Source organism: Pinus tabuliformis, chromosome J (genome assembly GCF_031772625.1).
Source record: "Pinus tabuliformis cultivar Carrire ecotype Pingquan chromosome J, CPIR1, whole genome shotgun sequence".
In the NCBI taxonomy this organism is placed as follows: domain Eukaryota; kingdom Viridiplantae; phylum Streptophyta; class Pinopsida; order Pinales; family Pinaceae; genus Pinus; species Pinus tabuliformis.
In genome coordinates this window covers 248,425,771-248,445,953 of record NC_142295.1, presented here as the reverse complement: position 1 = coordinate 248,445,953, position 20,183 = coordinate 248,425,771, and the positions used below count along the sequence as shown (strand labels likewise).

Below are 20,183 nucleotides of genomic sequence, written 5' to 3'. Positions count from 1 at the left end.
TCTTGATAGCCAAACTTTGTTAAACTCTCTGGAAGGGTGCTAGGGACCCCTTAGGCCCTCTTTGAATCCTCCCAACCGTCTGCAAGCATTTCCTCTCGCCAATCCACCTCTGCACAGTCAAAACAGTCAAAGCACATGCATGATAATTCTGACAACTTATTCAAAAATACAAAAAGATGTTTTCTTTTCAGATGTTACTGTAGAATTAGCTTAGACACATGCATTTTACCTTCCTAGAAGTCAATGACTTCTCTTTCAGTAGCTTGCATCCTCTTTCTTGCATCAGTAGGGCTAGCTGGTAAAATTAGGGTTTGTTAGGGTTTGCATTTCCTTTCAGCTTTCCAGTTTCTTTCTACAAGTAGATTAGCCTTCTTTGAGTTATCTTTCGTCTATCAGTTAAAAAGATTCTTCTAAGATCTCATAGAAGTTGGCTTAAGCTCCTAACGGACTTGTGCCAGCTGACCAAGTGACAACCGCGGCAAGAGCTAGTACTTGTGCATACAACACCATCGCTTCCAAGTTTGTTATGAACTACTAGGTTGATAAAAGTAAATAAGGGAGTCTCAGGAGTTGCAGCATTATTGCTGCAATACTGGAACCCACCACCAATAATGCCATCAACATCATGAGATTCTTTACTAGGAGGAGGAGGAACAATATTCAAAGGTCTAGGAATGTTTGGTATATTATCATAGAGCGTGTCGGATTGGGTATAAACCAAATTCAAATATTGTGCACGAGCAATTACTTGCTCTTTAGTCACAACTCCACCTTTGGCCACATCTTTTGTTATGGGTGCCAACAGAGATTTGGTAAACCATTTCATGAGAAATTGATCGGGAAGATAAGTTTTGACCAACCAGCAAGAACACCTCCACTCATGAATGTGATTTGAAATGTTAGTGGAATCAGATTATTTAAAGTTGGTTAAAATTTCCATTCCAATTTTGTATTTGATGGGAAACTGGCAATGCATGAGGAAGGTTGTGGCTAAGGAACTGAAATCATGGAGTGAAAGTCTAGGTAACTCAATATACCATTTAGCAATGGTACTCGTAAGTGTTCTTTGGAAAATATGAATTTGAATAGAATCATTGCTAAGGGAGTTCGATGAACACCATAGATGATATGTCATGACATGTGTTGATGGGTCTTCTCCTAGATTCCCATTGAATTTATGGATATTAGAAGGAAATTTGGTAGGAATAATCAGCTACCAAGGCAAATGAGATATGGGGTCGTTGGTGAGGCGATTCAAATGTGGGAAATTGAGAGTGGCCATAAAAGGAAATTGGCGATAAAATTCTGACGGAGGATGACCTAGATATGAAGGAATAGCCTGGGCAACATGCACTTGCATTCCTAGATAAGGAAGGCTCTGGTAATAAGGAACCTGGGTACCAAAATAAGGAGGATTCTGATAGCCAGAATACAAGTGACCTTGTTTACCAGGGCTACGGTAACCATGAATATTTTGTCCTTAAAAAGTCACCTAAGGAATAACCTGATAAGGTCTATACTGTTGGCTGATGTGAGTTTTCATTGTCCCATGATAAAGAGGGTTCGATTGAGACTATGTCATGTCATACATAGTCTCTGCTACTGGAACTTGAGGAATACCTTGTACAAGAAATTGAGATTTCAAAAGAACTTGTAAAGGCTAAGTAAGTGGGACCTGAGAGGTACCAGATACTAAAGGAACGGGTTGATATGCGATCGCAGCCAATATAGGTTGAGTTACATGAATTTGAGCATATTGAGGTACGTATTGAGGAATAGAAATTTGAGATGAAGATGGCACAGATTGGGAAACAAACAATGAACCCAACATCGAACTAGGTTGAATGGGCAAAGTAGGCTGCCAAACACTAGCAACCATCCCAAGATAAGGAGGACCATAATAAGGTTGGTTACCAATTTGAGGTATACCAACAATAGGTTCCCCCTACTAAAGGGGGAGGGGATGATGGAGGCAACTGCCCCCCATGCGGAGGGTACCCAACATAAGGATAGTTAGGTTGTTGAAGAGGACCTTTCCCACTAACATAAGGGCCAGCCTGTTGTTCAATTGTTGGTGTAGGAGGAGGAGAAGGAGTAGGTTGAGAAACACTCATAAGAGCAGCCCTAGATAGAATTACCAAAGTGGAAGACATGCGGGATGTCCATAAATTGGAAGATGCACCAGAGAAGGTACCAAATAAGAACTGATAACCCGGTGGAACATACGGGCCACCAAACAGATGTGCCTTTAGTGATGTCGAAAACATAGATGTGGAAGCGACATTTGGTGTCTCAACCATAGTGGTAGATGTAGGCTGGGAAGCCATATCGGTTCTAGTCATGGTCAATAATCCCAATGTAGGTTGTCACATGAAATTTGTGGGTGAGTCAAAAGAACTAGGAAAAGGATTTTGTACAGGAGATGGAGGAGGAAGAAGAGGATAGTTTGGCTAGAGGAAAATCCTTTCCAAATGAGTAGAAGGATGAGGCTCTTCTTGTGGTATATCTTCGATACTCATAAGTCCAGGTGGAAGCGGTTTACCGTTGGGGCAGAGATATATAGTAGGCGCATATTTCTGAGACAAAGGAAGAGAATATGGAATAACTGAAGTAACAGGTAAATATTACTAAGGCTCCTCAGGTTTGATGACCTCAAGAAATAATGTTTATGACTCAGGAAGGTCAGATTGTATAACCTCAGGCAATAAAATTCGAGGTAATTTAGTATCATTTGTGTCAGTTTCACCGACAAGAGTCGATGTAACCTTGGGTCTGGTATTCAAGGGGACAAATGATTATGGTTGATCATATTCAGGAGGAAGATCAGAAGTAGTTCTTGAGTTTCCTAATTTGGTAGCTTACAAGATTTTATGCTTTTGACGATAGCCAGGAGTAGCCTCTTGTGGAAGAGGAGGCTTAGTTTTCATTCTACACAAGCGATGGAGTGGGGGATCTTGTTGTTCCACATTGGATAGTAAATTTTATTAACACAAAAAGAAATAAATCAAAAAGAGGGTAATCTAGGCATAAAGGATTACCAAGCAACACCTTGGTGAACCAAGGACTTAACGTACGGTATCCAATCTCCCTGAATGTTGTGTTCGGTGTATCATGGCATATAAGGAAACAATCTCGACTACCTATGGATGGATAGAAACCTATTGAGCACTCCCAAAATATACTCGATGGTACATGGGAGTGCAGTCTATAGTAGTATTGTCTAATGCGTAATCATTCGATGAGAGCATTCCCATATAATTTACGTGCATGGAGCACCACCAATATACCCAAATGTACGTGGAGTACGATCCTATACACTCACATACGTGGAACGAGATTTCACCCTTGGGATGTAACGCTGGAAAACAATGACAACTCCTACATTTAATGACATCGAAACACATCTCTAGCCTAGACCTCTATGTGTTTGCATTAATGTTACAAATTCTCCTTAGGTTGATTCAGTAAATTTTAAGTTGATCTTGAATTAAGTTTCAGTTTTATGGCTCACCATGAATTCACCTGAATTCCCTAAAATGCAAATCTAGCATGAGGAAATGGAATCTTTCTCTTCAATGAAAATCTAGCTAAGGAAGGGAAGAGACAAACAATATGCAACATAGAAAATGCAGTAAAGAAGATGCTTGATGCAATTCCCTTTTCATGCAATTGTTCCTAAATCAATATAGATGCAAAAACCCTAAATGTCAGTGCAATATTTTTTCTTTTCACCACTTGATTTTTGAAAATGAGGAAAACTAAGATGCAAATTCTAATCACTTATTCAAATTCTCTTTTTAGAATGAAGACTAGATCAACAATTTATCCAAGCAATCAATGATCAAACAAAACAAGTTTGCAAGCGACCTAATGATCAAAACAAAGAAAAATCGAAACCAATTCTTACCAAAGGTAATAAAACACAAATGCAAACCAAATGGAGGGTTCAGAGAGACCACAAGGCACTCAAGACTCGGGGAAGGTTAGCTAGAAGTAGGCTGATCAAAGCAACATTAAGAAAACAAGGAAAATTTTGTTCAAAAACATGGATCAACACAGGTGCAAAAGAGGCACCAGTGATTTGCAACATAGGGACAAAGAGGGCCCAGGTGGGGTGCAATGCTCTGTCATTAAACTAGAGGGTGCATTAGTCCTGGGAAAGAGGATTCCAAGAAAAAAATTGCAAATAAGACTCAATGCAATCACTTCCTAGCTCTATTCTTGGCTTATTAAAGAAGCAAAGGTTTGTGAAAGAGATAAATCAAACAAAATGGACAAAGAAAACACCAAGGGAATACACTGTCCCCAGTGGAGTCACCAATTTGTTATGCGGGATTTATGACTGTGGATACAAATATCTCCCCTAATTCTAATGGCTAACTTAGAATAATAGAATGATAAAGGACCTAATATTTTCCTTAGAGTAAGTGGATGAGGGGATGAAACCTACTCAGAATATGTCCTATATTTCGCTCCTTCTTTGGCTTGAATTCTCCAATCATAGCTCCAGCTGCCAAAATTAAAACCTGCACAACCAAGCAAGACAAGCCAAGAAAGTATGAGATCTATGTAGCATCATCTATCTACTTCATTCAACAGATCAACATGGTCCTGAAATATATGAAATAACAACATCACATATAGGAAAACAAAATAACTCTTTGTATTGATTTAGGAGTGAGTTATAACAATAAATAGGTGTTGATCTTATAGAAGAGCTCCTCCAAGTTGTTGACTTTTCTTTCCTTTATCACAAAGTGTAACTCCAATCACCCTAAATGCATGAAAGGGTAAACCTTACAAAAACAACATAAGGGTATAATAATTCTCCAAAATCCAACCTCTTGCATATGGAAGGTTGTAAATATATAGAGGAGCGAGGTAAGTTGAGATTTCTTATCCTTTTACTAATATTGGGATTGAGATCCACTCTTGATGGGAGGATGAGATCTAAGGATAAGGGATGGAAACTCCAAGGTAGGATAGGATAGGATTCAAAAATTTTATCTGAGATAAATGGTTACAACAGATCTTGGAAGCTTCTAAAAATAGAAACTTTGGCATTCCCTCTCCTTTTCCCGAATTTATAGAACCAATGCAGGTAAAAAGGGGAGAAACCTATAGGTGATCAACACAAGCTAGAGTGGAGCAACCTATAGGTGAACGTTGTCTAGCAAGAGGCCAGGGTGTGTTGGTCCTAAAACTAACTTAGATGATGCAAATTAGGGCAAAAACTCTAAGGGATGAGAGATTCGTGCATAGGGCTTTGTGCAATGATAATGTAAAGGGGGAACATGATGTGAATGATCCCATTAGGAGGTTGATTGATCTGATGAGACAAAATAGCTTATAACACTCATAATGAATTTTATTAATAGTTGAGTGATTTAATGTTAGTGGTGCCTTTCTAACTCCTTTATCCTAACTCATGCAACATTTATATGTCTATATATTTATTTATATTAAATGTATTCACCATTTTTTCAAGGAAAACCTCAAGGGAGAATTCAAGGGATGTTGTCCCACATTTTTGGATGGAATGCGTAGAAAAACTATCAGTGTAGACTAGGGTACCTAACCCATGGGTATTCAACCTAGGCACCTAGGATGCATTTTGGTTATTATGTTTAAGTTCCATGGTTTTCTTGGAGTAATAAAATGCATTACTTTTTGTCATACCTATAAATGAGAATAGGCGGAATTGACTTGAGGAATGACTTGGTGAGGTTGGAGAGTAATAACACAAGTTGGACTTGGAAAAAGCTTACAACAAAAATACAAAACAGATACACAAAACCAATAATCAAATGAATCATTTCTATTTTTTCTTTATAGTGACTGGAAAAGAGTTTTTGGTTTGGGCTTGTTGAGTATAATTTCTAGCGTAGAAGGATTGTGAGTCAAACTCATCAGATTCGATTTGACTTGTGGGAATTGAGTTTTCATTGGGATATATTGATTTAGTCTTGTTTAGTTATTGAGATGGGTGGGACTTGTAAGTTTGTGTCATAACTACTGGGTACTGCAAGGCTGCTGTTAGTATGGTCGTACGTATTGATTATTGGATTCAACAACTGCAGTTGAGGAAACATAATGATTTTGGATTTACTCGAATATAATTTCCATGATATTTATTTTAAATGCTTAAGTATGGTAATGGTAGCATAAAGCTATTTTAGAACAAGATAAGTTTACAGACCTTGGTAACCACAAGCAGTGGATACCTTGATATTGTAAAATTAGATTGAGGGAGGCACTTTGGATTATAGTTGGCTCTGTAGAAACTTGGAAAGTATTGACATTTCTAAAGGGAAGCATGTTTTGCAGTTATTTTATTTTGGTTTTCTTCTCATTGATGAAGCTTGAGAGTTTCCAAATTGGAGGTTTGACTAGGAAAATAGGTAAGGCCTAGTAAAATTGTTACGTTGAAGTCCACATTTATGTATTTGCATATTTTGTCAATATTGTATGTGTTTAGATTGATTTTTGTAGACCATTATGGTCTATTATTCTATATCTACTCAGATGCCCATGCATGCAAATTAATAGAATGTGCCATGCAGGTCAAGATGATTTCTATGAAGGTACAAGGTGGTCAGTTGTTATAAGGAGATGACATGATTATAATCTTGATTGTTGCTTGTTTTTCTTTTTGGAGCTTTGATATTGTGAATCTTATTTGTGCAACTAATTTGGGATGTAGAATATGGTGTTGACACTCACTACTCAAAATATTCATTTTGGCCATCAGTCAAATGGCATAATCATTACACAATTGGGCACTCACTAGTACTCTTATTATTTTATTTTCCAAATGTTTAGAATGGCAGGAAAATAATGCAGTTTGAATAATGTCATATGTGTTGTTCTAGTTTCTCGTATTATTGCTTCTTAAAACTTCCAAGAAGTGCTTCTATTTTTTACCCATAAGACACTTCTTTTTTTTCAATACTTTATTCTTATATGTTTACAGAGCAATGTCATAACTGAACAACTAAAATATGTTAATCTACAAACATATATAAGACAATCTCAAAACAATTAATACTATACAATTCTATATTTTTATTGCAAGCTATAATATATTTTAAGGTGGTCATATATTCTTTGGCAGGTATTCATGCCTTTGACTCCATAAGGGTACCAAATGGGGATAAGACATGTGAAAATAAGTCTTACTTTCTTGAGCTATGTGTGCAAAGTTAAAGTATTACCTTCTATTGATTAGTTATTGCTATTGGTGGCACAACTTGTTCTAATTAATAATAAAAGTAAGGAAGCTAGTTGTTGCACCTGAATTTTATCTATATGATTGTAACATTCCACAAGCCTTATTAAGATGTTATTTCTTTATGAAGGAACAAGACACTTTAGGAGTGATGAAAACCCAATAGGATTCTTCCTCTATAGTGCATGCTCAAGTCCTTTGGAAACGCCTACCCTGGGTTGACAAATACATGTTGTGAATTTAAACCACTAGATGACATGAGAGTTAGTACCATGTACAATTTTTTCCTTTTGTCTAAAATTGGTCATGTAGCAACAAGTAACATATTTTTTCTTCATTGATATGATGACATATTTTGGCTCATTCATTTTTATTCTTTCTGATCGAGATAAGACATTTCTTTAAAGGGTGCTAGCTCAATGGAAGAACATTTGTCTTGCAAGAAGTAGGTGGTGGTTCGATTCAATCTTGCCCTAACATGAATTAATCACTATATAATATCTCCATAGAGACAACATATGTTTAATCATAGCTATAGTTTCTTGAGAGACAAAAATGAATGGTCTTAATAGACCATAATACTTGTGTTCTATATTGCCTTTATAGAGACAATTTTTTAAGACAATAATTTGAGACACTCACTTACATGCAATAATTTTGTTTTGTCTCAAGTTACTCAAAAATTGTCTTTAAACCCCCCTCTATGTAGTAGTCTTGTAGTTAATAATAAGTTTTTATAACAAAATCAATTTTAATAATAATGACTATATTTATATTTGTATTAAAATTACAATTAGGAATATGAAAATAAAATTAGTGTGGATATGCTAATTATGTTGATAGGCATGTTTATTTCAAAATAAATCTTCCAATCTTAATTTAATAGATAGTAATTGTTAGATGGAGGGTAGAGATTTATCAAAGGTTAATATTTATGTCCAAATTAGTTATGTTTTTTCTAATGAATTTATTTCAAATTAATTAATAAAAGAAAGTATCATATCAACATGTGTCATATTAAGTATGTGGTAGTGATAACCTATGATATTGACCCATGGTATAGAGGGTGAATCTCTATAAGTCCTGACTTAACATAGATATACCATAAACCATACAATATCATAGAATTGTAAACCATATTAATTTTATAGTTTAATTTAATTTATAATTTTATAATTATTAAAAAAAAATTATTTACATAATTTGTTTTTTATTACATAGATGTATTTTTTACCAAATGGAAATGTTCATGCTGAATAGCTGCCTGCATCTGTCATATTGACTCCCATGATTAAAATCTCATATATTAAAATTAAATGAATAATTTATACTTGATTACAACATAAGAATTTAAGAATTAAAAAATCTTAATAAGGAATTAACCGGGCTGTTTTAACAACCTCCCCCACGGCACAATTCAACGAATTCTCTCCATGGGTGAGCATCTGCAATTGAGATTAGCGAACCCTTTGACAACCTTCGAAGAGCACAATTTAATGAATTATCTTCTGGATGGATGATTATCTAGTCATCCGGAAGCTGTCTTTCACCGCTCGTGTATCAGAATTCACGAACTGCAAATAGCAGAGGAGACTTAGGGTAACCGATAAATCTTCCAAAAATAATAATTCAAAGGCTTGGGGAGCACAGATCATTATTTACCTCAAACAATAGTAGCTGGGTCGTGGCATGAACCCGAGCATATCCATATTCAGAAAAACGAACCAAACTCCAGCTATCAGGCTGCATTAACATATATATTAATCACATATTTAGAATATTGTATTGTTATTTGCATTTCTATTGTTGGGTTTGATTATCGATTACTCACATTGTCCACAAAATTATCAAGAGAAAATCCTGCCATCCCTATTACTGCGTGGACTGGTGCGCTGTAATTTGCACTGTTGTAAGTATCTACACCATCCACGCCTTTTGTAGGAAGCGATTTGCAGGTTTTCTGAAACAAAGCGCAGGTACGCTCATAGTTGTGAACATGGCCCCATAACACCAAGTCGACCTGCAAGAAATCAAAGCCAACACATTTAATTTTTCTCAAAAGCATGTGATTAGGTTAAAGGAAATATGTTTGCTTTTACCTGGTAATCCAAGAGAAGTTGTTCAATGGCTGGAGCAAAGTCGGCATCTACGCTCGGTGTAATGATTCCTATAATGCCATCGTCTACAGAAGAATACATAGGCCGATGGCTGTTGAAATTCAATGTAAAATTTCATTATGGTTAGGATAAGCTAATTCAATTTACTAAATAAGTTCATTTTCTTATTTTTAGTCTCCCTTACATTTCAGAGTAGGGTTTATTAGAGGTACAGATCAATTTTTTTAAATTTAACTTTGATAACACTTATTGGAATCACTATTGCAGTTAGACTAAAATCTATAAACTTTAGTCTCCAGTAAAATCATCAAAGTTAATAACCAGAGGTTAAGCCCAATATTTAACATTTTAATGTAAAAGAGATTGCACCCTGAGTAACCCAAACATATTCATTATGCAAATCTTACCCTGCGAAAATAAGCCAAGGGGTTTGTTTACGATCCACAGAAGCCAAGTCCTGTTTGATCCATTCATACTGCGGAAGGAAGAACTCATATTCAGAGGAAATTTTGGAGCTTCTCATATTCAAATCGAGTAAAAAGCTTAAATGAAATTATATGAAAGATTTGCATTACCTGCTCACTATCTTGGGTCCAATTATGCTCGGTGGACATTACAGTGAAGTGCACGGGTCCTTGATTGATTGAATACCATGGCTTGTCTTCTGCAATTGTTGGCATTGGAAAATATTTCTCATAAGGAACACCGCATTCTCCACCAGAATCTCTACTTTCGTCGTACTTTGATCCGCTGTTCGGATAATCTCTGCAATATTTCAGTCATTGCCCATTTGAGTTTTTGGATCAACCGGGCTTAGAAGATATGATCAATGTCGAAGATTTAATGGAGAGGGAGGAATTTGCAGAAATGTGTAATAAATTTTACCTTTCGTGGTTACCGATGGCAGTCATGTAGGATAGGCGGGAAGCGATTGGGGTGATGAGTTGGAGGAAGAAATCCCACTCAACGAGAAATCCTGTGGCGTAGCTAATATCTCCGATGTGGAACACAGAATCCAACTTACCCGATGACACTTCTTCTGTCATTGCATCTATAACTCCCAGTGACCCTGGCTGCCAATAATTATTCTCAGGTGTTTTTCTCTTTCAGATTTATTAATTTATATTTAATGGTTTAATTGCAGATAGAGAAGTAAATGTGTTACCAGAAACAAGAGGAAAAATGATAAATGGGGCAAAGTAATGTTTGGTAAAAGGCCATGCATTCTATTTATCACATACTTTCCCTTTAACTATTTTGGAAAAGGAAAAAAATATCTGCAAAGTATAGGACATAGATTATTATTTCGGTGGGGGAGGAAGCTGGAAAAGATCAATTCTTCAAAGTAAAAGGTAATTAAATTTAACATAAAACACGGTAGGAAATAGCAAAGAGGGTAGCATAAAGAAATACAATATAAATAGATATTAACCTTCTGCAGTTTTGTTATGTGATATAAAATTGCATGAACTGATATGTTATTAAATGTAATGTGAAGTTGAAATTTTTAAAATTTAAAATTTGTATTTTATTATTAAAAAAAAATTATTAATTTTTATTTTTAATAACATATTATAATGATTATTGTTTTAATATAAATAATTATAATATAATATAATTATATATAAAAAATAAATACTATTTATATTTATATTTAAGCGATGCTTATATTTTCAAAAAAAAATTGAGAAATTTATTTTAATATTTTCATAGTTTGATAAACTTATTTTAATATTTAAATTTAATTTTTTAAATGTATCAAATAATTTATTTATTATATAAAAATTATACAAAAATATACTCTATGATTTTAAGTTAACTAAAAGTAACAACTACAACTAGATAAATAAGAATTACAATGTGAGTATACAACTTATTAAAGTTTCGAAAATATAATATTGCAAAAACTAACATTAACATTAACATGCTTATTAAACAAAACGTAGAGATTACATAAAAATAAAAATTAAATTGCTCAACTTACCAATCAATTTGAGGAAAAAATATTGAAATATTTTATTTAAATTATCTTATTCCATACAAATTTCTAAAAAAATTAAAATAAAGAAATCCAAATCTCAATGCCCTTCCACAAAAAAACAATTCACTACTTTTTGGTTTCATATTTTAGTAGTCTCATTAATATGGGTTTTCAATATTGATATATTATATAATACACAAAGATGTCTTTTATTTTATTTTTCAAGAATGGAAGAGATCCAAGGTCAACTAGCTAGGGCAATGGGCTGATAAAAACGCTTTCTTAGGTGAAACTGACCACTCATTATAGTTAACTTTTTGGAAAATGCAACCACCATGTTAGGGTTATTTTTAATCACTCTTTCTAAATAATTTAATTAATTAAAAAGGGCTAATAAAACACCTATTGGTGAAACTGACAACTCATTGCAGTCAACTTTTTGGAAAATGCCACCACCAATATTAACACATGTTAGAGTTATTTTTAAATAATTCTGATCAATATTTCTAAGTAATTTAGTTAATTAAAAAGGAATACCTAACTACACAATCACCAATATTAAGCCATGTTATGGTTATTTTTAAATAATTCTGATCACTATTTCTAAATATTTAGTTAATTAAAAAGGAATATCCAACTGTATGTATATGTATATGGCATATTTTGAAATATAGATTTTATTAGTATTTTTTTATTTAATTTCTTAGATATGATGTATTTTGAAATATAGATTTTATTAATATTCTTTTATTTAATTTTCTTAGATATTTCAAAATCTACAGACAACTTGATAATGAGGAATCTAATGATGACAAGACAGCGATTTTATATAAAGGGTTATACCCTTAAAACGATAAAACAATAGTGTCAATGACCAAAAAAACAGAAAAAAACAAAACACCGAGTACTTAAAAATGGCATTTTTGTAAATGGGTTTTACCCAAAACACAGCTCAAACTGAGATTACTGTTAGGATAGAAAAAAAGAGCTGATTTATCTCATTCTGATATATTAACAATCGGTAAGTTTACGCCCACAGATTTGTTTGATCTGCTCTGTGATTAAGAAATTCGAGATTTTGATTCTTCATGTTTAATAAATCAATTAGATTTATGATTGATCGGCTTAGTGGTTAATAAATTCTGGATTTCATAAATTTATCTGGAGATTAAGGTGAAATCATGTTAGTTTAGCGAAGTTTTTAGCGATTTTTAGATTGAAATTTAGTAAAAAAATTTGAAGTGAAATTTTGATTTGTGCTATTTAAACTGGTTTTTTTGGTTGTTCATATAGATTCAGCCCTCTGAAAAATCTCTAAACATTTATATTGTGCAGTTGTTACCCATCAAACTTATGATTTCAATAAATTTCTGCGAAATTTTTAAAAAATTAAAGCAAAAAAACTTCAAAAAAAATATAGCTAAAAGCAACTAGATTAATTTATCTAAATATATAAAGAAGTTAACGCTATACCTGAATGTAATGCTCATCCGATGGATCGCGGGGAGCTTTGCCCATGTCCCCGAATGCAAGAAACCGAACCTCCCTGGCGCCTGCTGCAGGAGGGGTGGAGAAACTCACAGAAGAACTCCAACCCACATTGTCACTGCAAAAATCACATAGATATCAACGCTAGCCACCAATTAATAAACTTTTCCCCAACACTGAATCAAGGAAAATCTTTGGACATATACTTAACACTAGCCTGCAAGTACTCTGGGTGCTTTTACCTTCCATATTTGTAACTATATTTCCCAGAAGGCCGCAGCCCCTTCATTAGGGCTGTATGAATATACCCTGGATCGTGCCATCCAAAATCCATTGCTGGGCTTGGAAGCAGGTCATTACCTAGCAAACAAATTGAATTTATGTTAGAATTTTTCACACCTGTTTTATAATGTATCCATAATTTACAGAATTTGCCAGAAATTCAAAGATTAGCAGAACATACTGCACATATCAGCTCGAGTGAACGTGGTCACAGTGGACATGGCCGATTTTAGAAAACCATATTTCACAAATTGTGTGGTATTGCTCCCGCTGATCCAAGTTACCTTCATCTAATTTGTCGAAAAATAATCATAATTCTATGCAATTCATCAATAAAAAATATAAATGCCCTTAATCCTAGAATCTATTCTTATACTTACAGATGACCCAGTAGAATCCACACTGGACAGATGGGCATAGAGTGGCATGTTTGGGTTAGAAAATTTGAGAATCTCTGATCTCCGAAGGACGCAGGGGTTTTCATAACCATCAGACAACAATACAAACTCGATATCTGTGCGTATGTTTATGACATGAAATGTTATGGAAGCGTTGCAAGTCTTGGGTTCGAATTCCTTCCCGGCTTTCTGTAATTTATCGCTGCTACTGTTCTCGATGCAGGCCCTATAGGAAGGATCGCTTTTCAGGAACTGAGACTGTAGCAAGTAATTCGAGTCACATAAGACAGACGTCACAATTACTATATTATATTCAATAGAGATATTAAATAATAGATTAGAATTTTTTACAGAATTTTATTTAAAAAGTTTCTTGGAATTTTATGAAATGGAAAGAAGATGAAATCATCTCTATTTGGATTGGGGATTGTTAATTTTGAGAGTATTTTGAAATTTGAAAGATAAAAGTGAATAACATAAATTTCTAATATTAAATTTATGAAATGAAAAATGAAACCACCTTGATTCCCATGGCCAATTTTGAAAATATTTTGAACCATCTTGATCTCATTGCCCAATTTGAAAATATTTTGAAATTGGATAAACCAGAGTGAATGATATAAGATACCTTCACAGTGTAATGGCAGAGCAGAGAATGCTGCTTAATATCTCCGGTTTCCAAGTACAACAACAGGTTCAGTGGACAATTCGAAATACTGTTGCAGACTATGGTTAGTTACTGATTTTGATCCAACCCTATTTTTTTCATATAGGCCCTATATTCTGATGCAGGCCTATGCATAATTATGATTGCACAATTATTTTCTGAAAAATTGACCATGGCAGTAACTCTGGCTTCAGAAATCGTTAGAAAAGCTAATGAAAACATTTTGAATTAACGAGAGAGGGAAAAAGAATTCTTAATTCATCATACTTTGGGCTTGAAGGCGAAACTAGGGCAACCCAGATATCATCGGTGGGATTCGACAGTCCATTGACAGTCACAGTGATGAATTCTTCATCCGGAAGGGGTCCTTGCGTGCTGAGATTCATCTGCAGGTCTGGGTTCTGATCCGAACAATTTCGGAGGTCCTTTCTATTAATACATCGGTATCCTTCCCCACACAGGTTAATATAGCTAGGAGCTGAGGTCTCGGGTTCGAAACACGCAGCCGAAGGATAATTATCTGCAAACGAGCCATTGCAGCGGGAATCAAAACACACGAGACCTGTCACAACAAAAATCGCAGTGAAGAAGAAAATAGGATCAATTGGATTGATGAATGTCTGCATTCTGAAAGTCCTCATGGCCGGAACCGTCCTTCTGAATCTACCCGACGGTAGAAAAGCAAAGATTCCTGAGGGGAATACGTGCGCTACATGATATATTTAAGCAGCCTTGGCACCTTGTATACTCAAATGGAAATTTGAGTTCTGGAGAAAACTAAATCTAACCATATTTGAAAAATTCTCAATGTCATGTAGTTATCGAAATTTATGGGTAGCTTGTGTTCGGCTAACGTGGGAAGTGTGTGCCCACTTAAGATAACTTATCGTACAGACAAGCTTGTGCTCTGTTTTCGTCGGAAGTTTATGTTCACTAAAGTTAACTCAGTGCGTGAATCAGTTTGTACCTATAGATAGGTTGACTGTCTGTCTAAGTGGCAGGAGCAGTTATTTAGTTTGTTTTTCTGTTATATGAAAATTTTGGTAATATTTTGATAGATTTCGGATTTTCTTAAATCTAAGTTAAAGTTATTAAATTTTAAAATTTTGGATGATTCAGAGATTTTTGATGGCACTGAATCTATTGCTATTTTCAAAAACATGAATTAAACATTAATTTTGTAAAATTTGTTGAATTTTTTTGCCCAAATTCAGACCAAAAGTGGTCACAGTCCGGCAATTCCTCGACCTCCGCCTCCGCAGACTTGTCCTTTTTAAATGGTATGGTAAGATTATTTAGAATCATAAGCTGCAATTCCTCCACCAGGTTAGACTTGTCCTTTTTTAAATGGTATGGTAAGATTATTTAGAATCATAAGTTTGAGTCGCAAAATTTTCACAATCTGTGTACTTAAAAGATTTTTCAAGGCAGTGGATTCAATTATACATTTATAAATACATTTTAAATAGCACAAAATCAGGATCTGACTAAAAAATGTTCCACTGATTTCTAACCACAATGGCATTTTAAATTGCACAAAACCATAATCTGACCAAAAATTGTTTGGCTGATTTCCAACCACAAACTTTAAAACATAAAATAGTTAGACAACACTATTTAAGTATGGTGATTTAACTATTAGAAGCTATGGGCTTCATTATCTCGATTGCAAATTTTAACAAGGGCTACATAGTAGATAGCTTAATTTTAACAAGGGCTACATAGTAGATAGCTTAAGTAAACTAAAAAACAATAATACATAAAAAAAATTATCACAAAAATAAAACAATTAATAAAATATTGTATTATTGAATCTCATCACCAAAAATTAAAAAATACGATAAACTAATATTGTTTAAATTAGCATATATACACTTTAATATATATGTTTATATTTTTATATATATTTATGTGTTTTAGTTTTTCATTAATTTATAAAAAAAATTATAATTAAATTTATTAAAATATATTTTTAATATAATAATAAATCATCTTAAAACTGAAATATGAGAAAAAATTATAAGTTATGAAAATGGAAATAATAGAAAAAGGAAAAAAAATCAAAATAAAAAATAAATAAAACTAAAAAAGATAGTAATTAATAAAAATGAAAGTTATTAAAAAGACTTCAACCAATCACTTTATAAATAAATAAATTTAAATAATAATAAAAAATAACAAAAAATTAAATTCCCAATATTAAACGATAAATAAACGAAAAAAAAATTTAATAAAAACAAATTAATAATAAAACCAAAAACTAGCAGGAGTGAGAGCCTGCTCCGATTACGGACCACCAGCAGGGTTATGTCAGGTGGCGTGGTTTTCCTATTTAACAGTGATGAGTCAAACCCAGCATTCGCGATAGCACCCAGAGATGGCTGTCCTCACTGTTGGTTTGACACCTGAGTTGATAGGTTTTACCACCTTCGGAAAAAAAAAAAAAAAAAAATACAATACCCTATACCCTCAAAAAAAAATATAATAATATAAAGAAAGTCAAACAATTTAGGAAGGGCAATCAAATTGTATAAAATCTTCAATCAAATAAAATACTAACAATAAATTATTAACTCCCATCAATATTGTATTTCCATGACTCTCTCTCCTATTCCGAGAAAACGCAAAGGATATTAAGCAGAATATTCTACATGACACGTGAGTATAACCCTTAGGCCCCTTCCTTACACGAAAGGTATTCTACATGACCTTTCCTTCACTCCATCTCGGTATTACCTGCATTAATGGTAAAGTCAAAGCAATATCAGATTATATGGTTGAATATAATAATAATAATGATTTATTATTATTTTTATTCACGTTGGGTTGAATAAAATTAAAATTATAATAATGATTTATTGTTCAACCATATAATAATAATAATAGGGTTGAATATAATAATAATAATAATGAGTTATTATTATTTTTATTCACGTTGGGTTGAATATAATAATAATAATGATTTATTGTTACTTCTATTCACGTTGGAAATGGGAACTAGTCTTTTGTTATCAGATTTTATTATTATTATTTATATGGGATGTTTCAGCGAAGATTCGAATTGAGTTGAGCTGTATTAATATTATTAATTTTAATTATTTGGGTTATCAAAATTAGGAGTGATAAAAAATTGAAGGAATTGAAGGATGTGGTGATGAACTTGGAATAAATGTTAATTTCCACGGTTAATAAAAATTTGAAGAACATCTTACTGGTTTATAAAAGGCTCGAAGAATATTGGCATGAGTTTTGATTTATTTATATGTTTGTTATATGACTAATATATATATGTATAATTACTTTTTAATATAAAGTTTTTAAGTATAATTATTTTTTATTAGTAATAAAAAATTAAATTGAAGGATATAAAAGGGTTTTGATTGATTTATTTGTTTATGTTTATGGCAAGATTTTTAGACCCTTTTTTATCCAAATTAAATTTCATTTTTTTATTCAACTTTTAATAGAAAGTTGTCCCAAAACTTAATATGTATCTAAAAAATGGTTTTAACTACTTTCTTGAGTTCCCCATCTTTATCCTATTTCTCAGCTTCATGGTACAAATGGTCTGAAGTAGTGGAAGACAGATATTATAATGGTTGATCTAGTAGGAAAGTCTAGGAATCAAGAATAACAAATATTTACAAAAGTAAAAACTCTCTGCTGAAGTAGTGGTTTTGGTTCCCAAATATCTCTTGCTTGTAGAAAATCTCTGTTATATGGATGTCCATGATTTGAATTTATGAAGGCAATGAAATGATATACAAATTGATATCGTGAAACTTGACTTCTATTAATAAATGGAAAATGTTGAAACTGTATAAATGCATAATGAAAACAAACTAACTTGAATGGTGGTAGCTTGTTTTGAGAATAGATGTTACGACTACACACATTTTCCAAACTGTGTTACAATGAGGTTCAGAGGCCTTTTTATCATAAAGAAGCAAGGAGAAACCCTAAACATCCAAAAAACTAACCCTAGGAAATGAAGTGCCAAAAGACTTGCGGGCCCTGATGGGTAGGTTGGAACGTCAACTTGCCGGGGTCTTAACTGTAGCATATGATCTACATTTGGCACACATGATAGTCTATTGGGTAGGTCTATCCGAGGAGTATATTTTCTGACTTCACTCCCAAAAAACACTATTTAGAGCATCAAAAGAACTCTAGAAGTTCAAGACCTAAAAAAAATATTGAAAAACTACCAAAGTAGAAAATTGTGATGTGAGCCAATGGAATAGATGGGTGGCCACCAATATCCACTAGGATTAGTCCTCCCCCCTTAGGGAGTAAAGGTCTCCATTGCATTGATTACCTCCATTAGATGGGGAAACTTCTGCTAAACTTGGCCCATGGTGAGCCACTTGCCTTTTTTAAGAGTTGGTCTGCTTTGACAACCTGATACAACTAAATCCTCTGTTGGCTATTACTCTTAATCTATGTGTCCACGATTTGATCAATTGTGTCATATTCAATGTAATTTGGTTGAGCTCTATCAATGTCAGTTTCTTTGTGATTTTTGATGTGTCCAACAATGGTGGAAATTATGGTCAAAGGCGATCCACATTGCACACTGGGTGCATGCCAAGGAAGGGAGGGAGGGATACTTAGATCAAAAACGTTGTCACCCATAGCCTTGATGATGGTGTAAGGTCCATAGCAGAGTGGTTGAATCTTTTGATGGGTCACTGTAAGGTGTTCCTTTTACAAATGCAACCAATCCTTGTCTCCCACTTGAAACTTGTATGGCACTCGATGTTGATCATGGCATTGTTTGCACTTATTATGGGATTTTTGCAAGATATCATAGACCTACTAGTAGAAGTGCTACATTCATTCAATAAAATTGGTAGCTTTGTGGCCTTCAAATTGAAAATCTACAAATTATGCCTATGTAGTTGCAAGGGGCAATGCGACATCAATGGGACTCAATGATTGAAATATTAGGCCCAACTAAAAGGGGATGTGGTTAGTTGAGCTATGGAGAGCTCGGTTGTAGCTATGATGAACATAGGGGACACTCTCATCCCATGTGCATGGATGCTTGGATTTGTACATGCACAAAATGTGCACGATCATCCTGTTGATGACCTTTATCTGGCCATCATTATGGGGCTGAAAGGTAATTGATTTGATGAGCTTGGTGTCCAACAATGACCAAGGCTTGACCAAAATGTGCTTAGGAACCTTCTATTCCTATATGATATAATGGTTTATGGGATCCCGAAATGTACCACACCCGCTTGAAGAAGAGCTTGGTAGTGGCTTTTGTTGTGATACTCATCTTGCAAGTGGTTAAAATGGCCATTGTAGAAAATATATCAATGACCACAAACACACAGTCATTACCATGCTTGGTAGAAGGAATGCTAGACATATAGTCCACTGATATGTAATCCCAATTCCGGTTAGGAATAGGTAGAGGGGTGCACAGGCCTTGTTTCTTAATGGTTAGTTTGGAATGGCACAGGTAGTGCAGATCCTGATATACTTGCCACGTCACATTGAAGTTTCAACCAATAAAAATACTTTTGCAACACTTCCATTGTCTTTGTGAAACCAAATTTGCTACTCGATTATAATGTGCCTCCAAAATCAACTTGGCACTCTCACTCAAAGAAACACAAAGGTGTCCCAAATAGTACAACAGTGCATGTTGGAGGTGAAAGTTTGGAACTTTCTCTCCTGCCATAAACATCTGGTATGTGGTAGTGAATTCCGAGTCACTATTGTATAATTATGGCTACCTAGAGATCTCATTCCCACAAGAGTTGAGAATTGTGGTCAATGCCACAACTGGAGGGTGAATGAAGTAGTCTACGACATGATTGGTGCTACCCTTCTTATATTTGATGTTTAAATGGAATTATTACAGGTATGTTGACCATATCTGATGGCATTCATTTTGTAACTTCCCTTGTGTCTGCATAAATTGTAGAGGCATGTGTTCAATGTGGAATATCATATCCTTCCGTAGAATATAATGTTTCCATTATCAGCAAGCCTGTATGATAGATTA

The 20,183-nt window shown here is 34.0% G+C and overlaps 1 protein-coding gene across 1 annotated transcript; it reads right to left on the bottom strand.

Moving 5' to 3' along the window:
* Nucleotides 1–8,565: 8,565 nt before the first annotated feature.
* Nucleotides 8,566–14,979, bottom strand: LOC149226696 (putative inactive purple acid phosphatase 27). Its single transcript, XM_089375347.1, has 13 exons — nt 14,429–14,979; nt 14,123–14,210; nt 13,477–13,752; nt 13,278–13,386; nt 13,057–13,174; nt 12,800–12,932; nt 10,231–10,418; nt 9,921–10,110; nt 9,753–9,820; nt 9,328–9,436; nt 9,060–9,248; nt 8,891–8,971; nt 8,566–8,802 (listed from the first exon to the last, which is right to left on the bottom strand). Exons 1-13 carry the CDS (start codon nt 14,800–14,802, stop codon nt 8,749–8,751), a joined length of 1,977 nt encoding a protein of 658 aa, XP_089231473.1. The 5' UTR covers nt 14,803–14,979; the 3' UTR covers nt 8,566–8,748.
* Between the last annotated feature and the right edge of the window lie 5,204 nt (nt 14,980–20,183).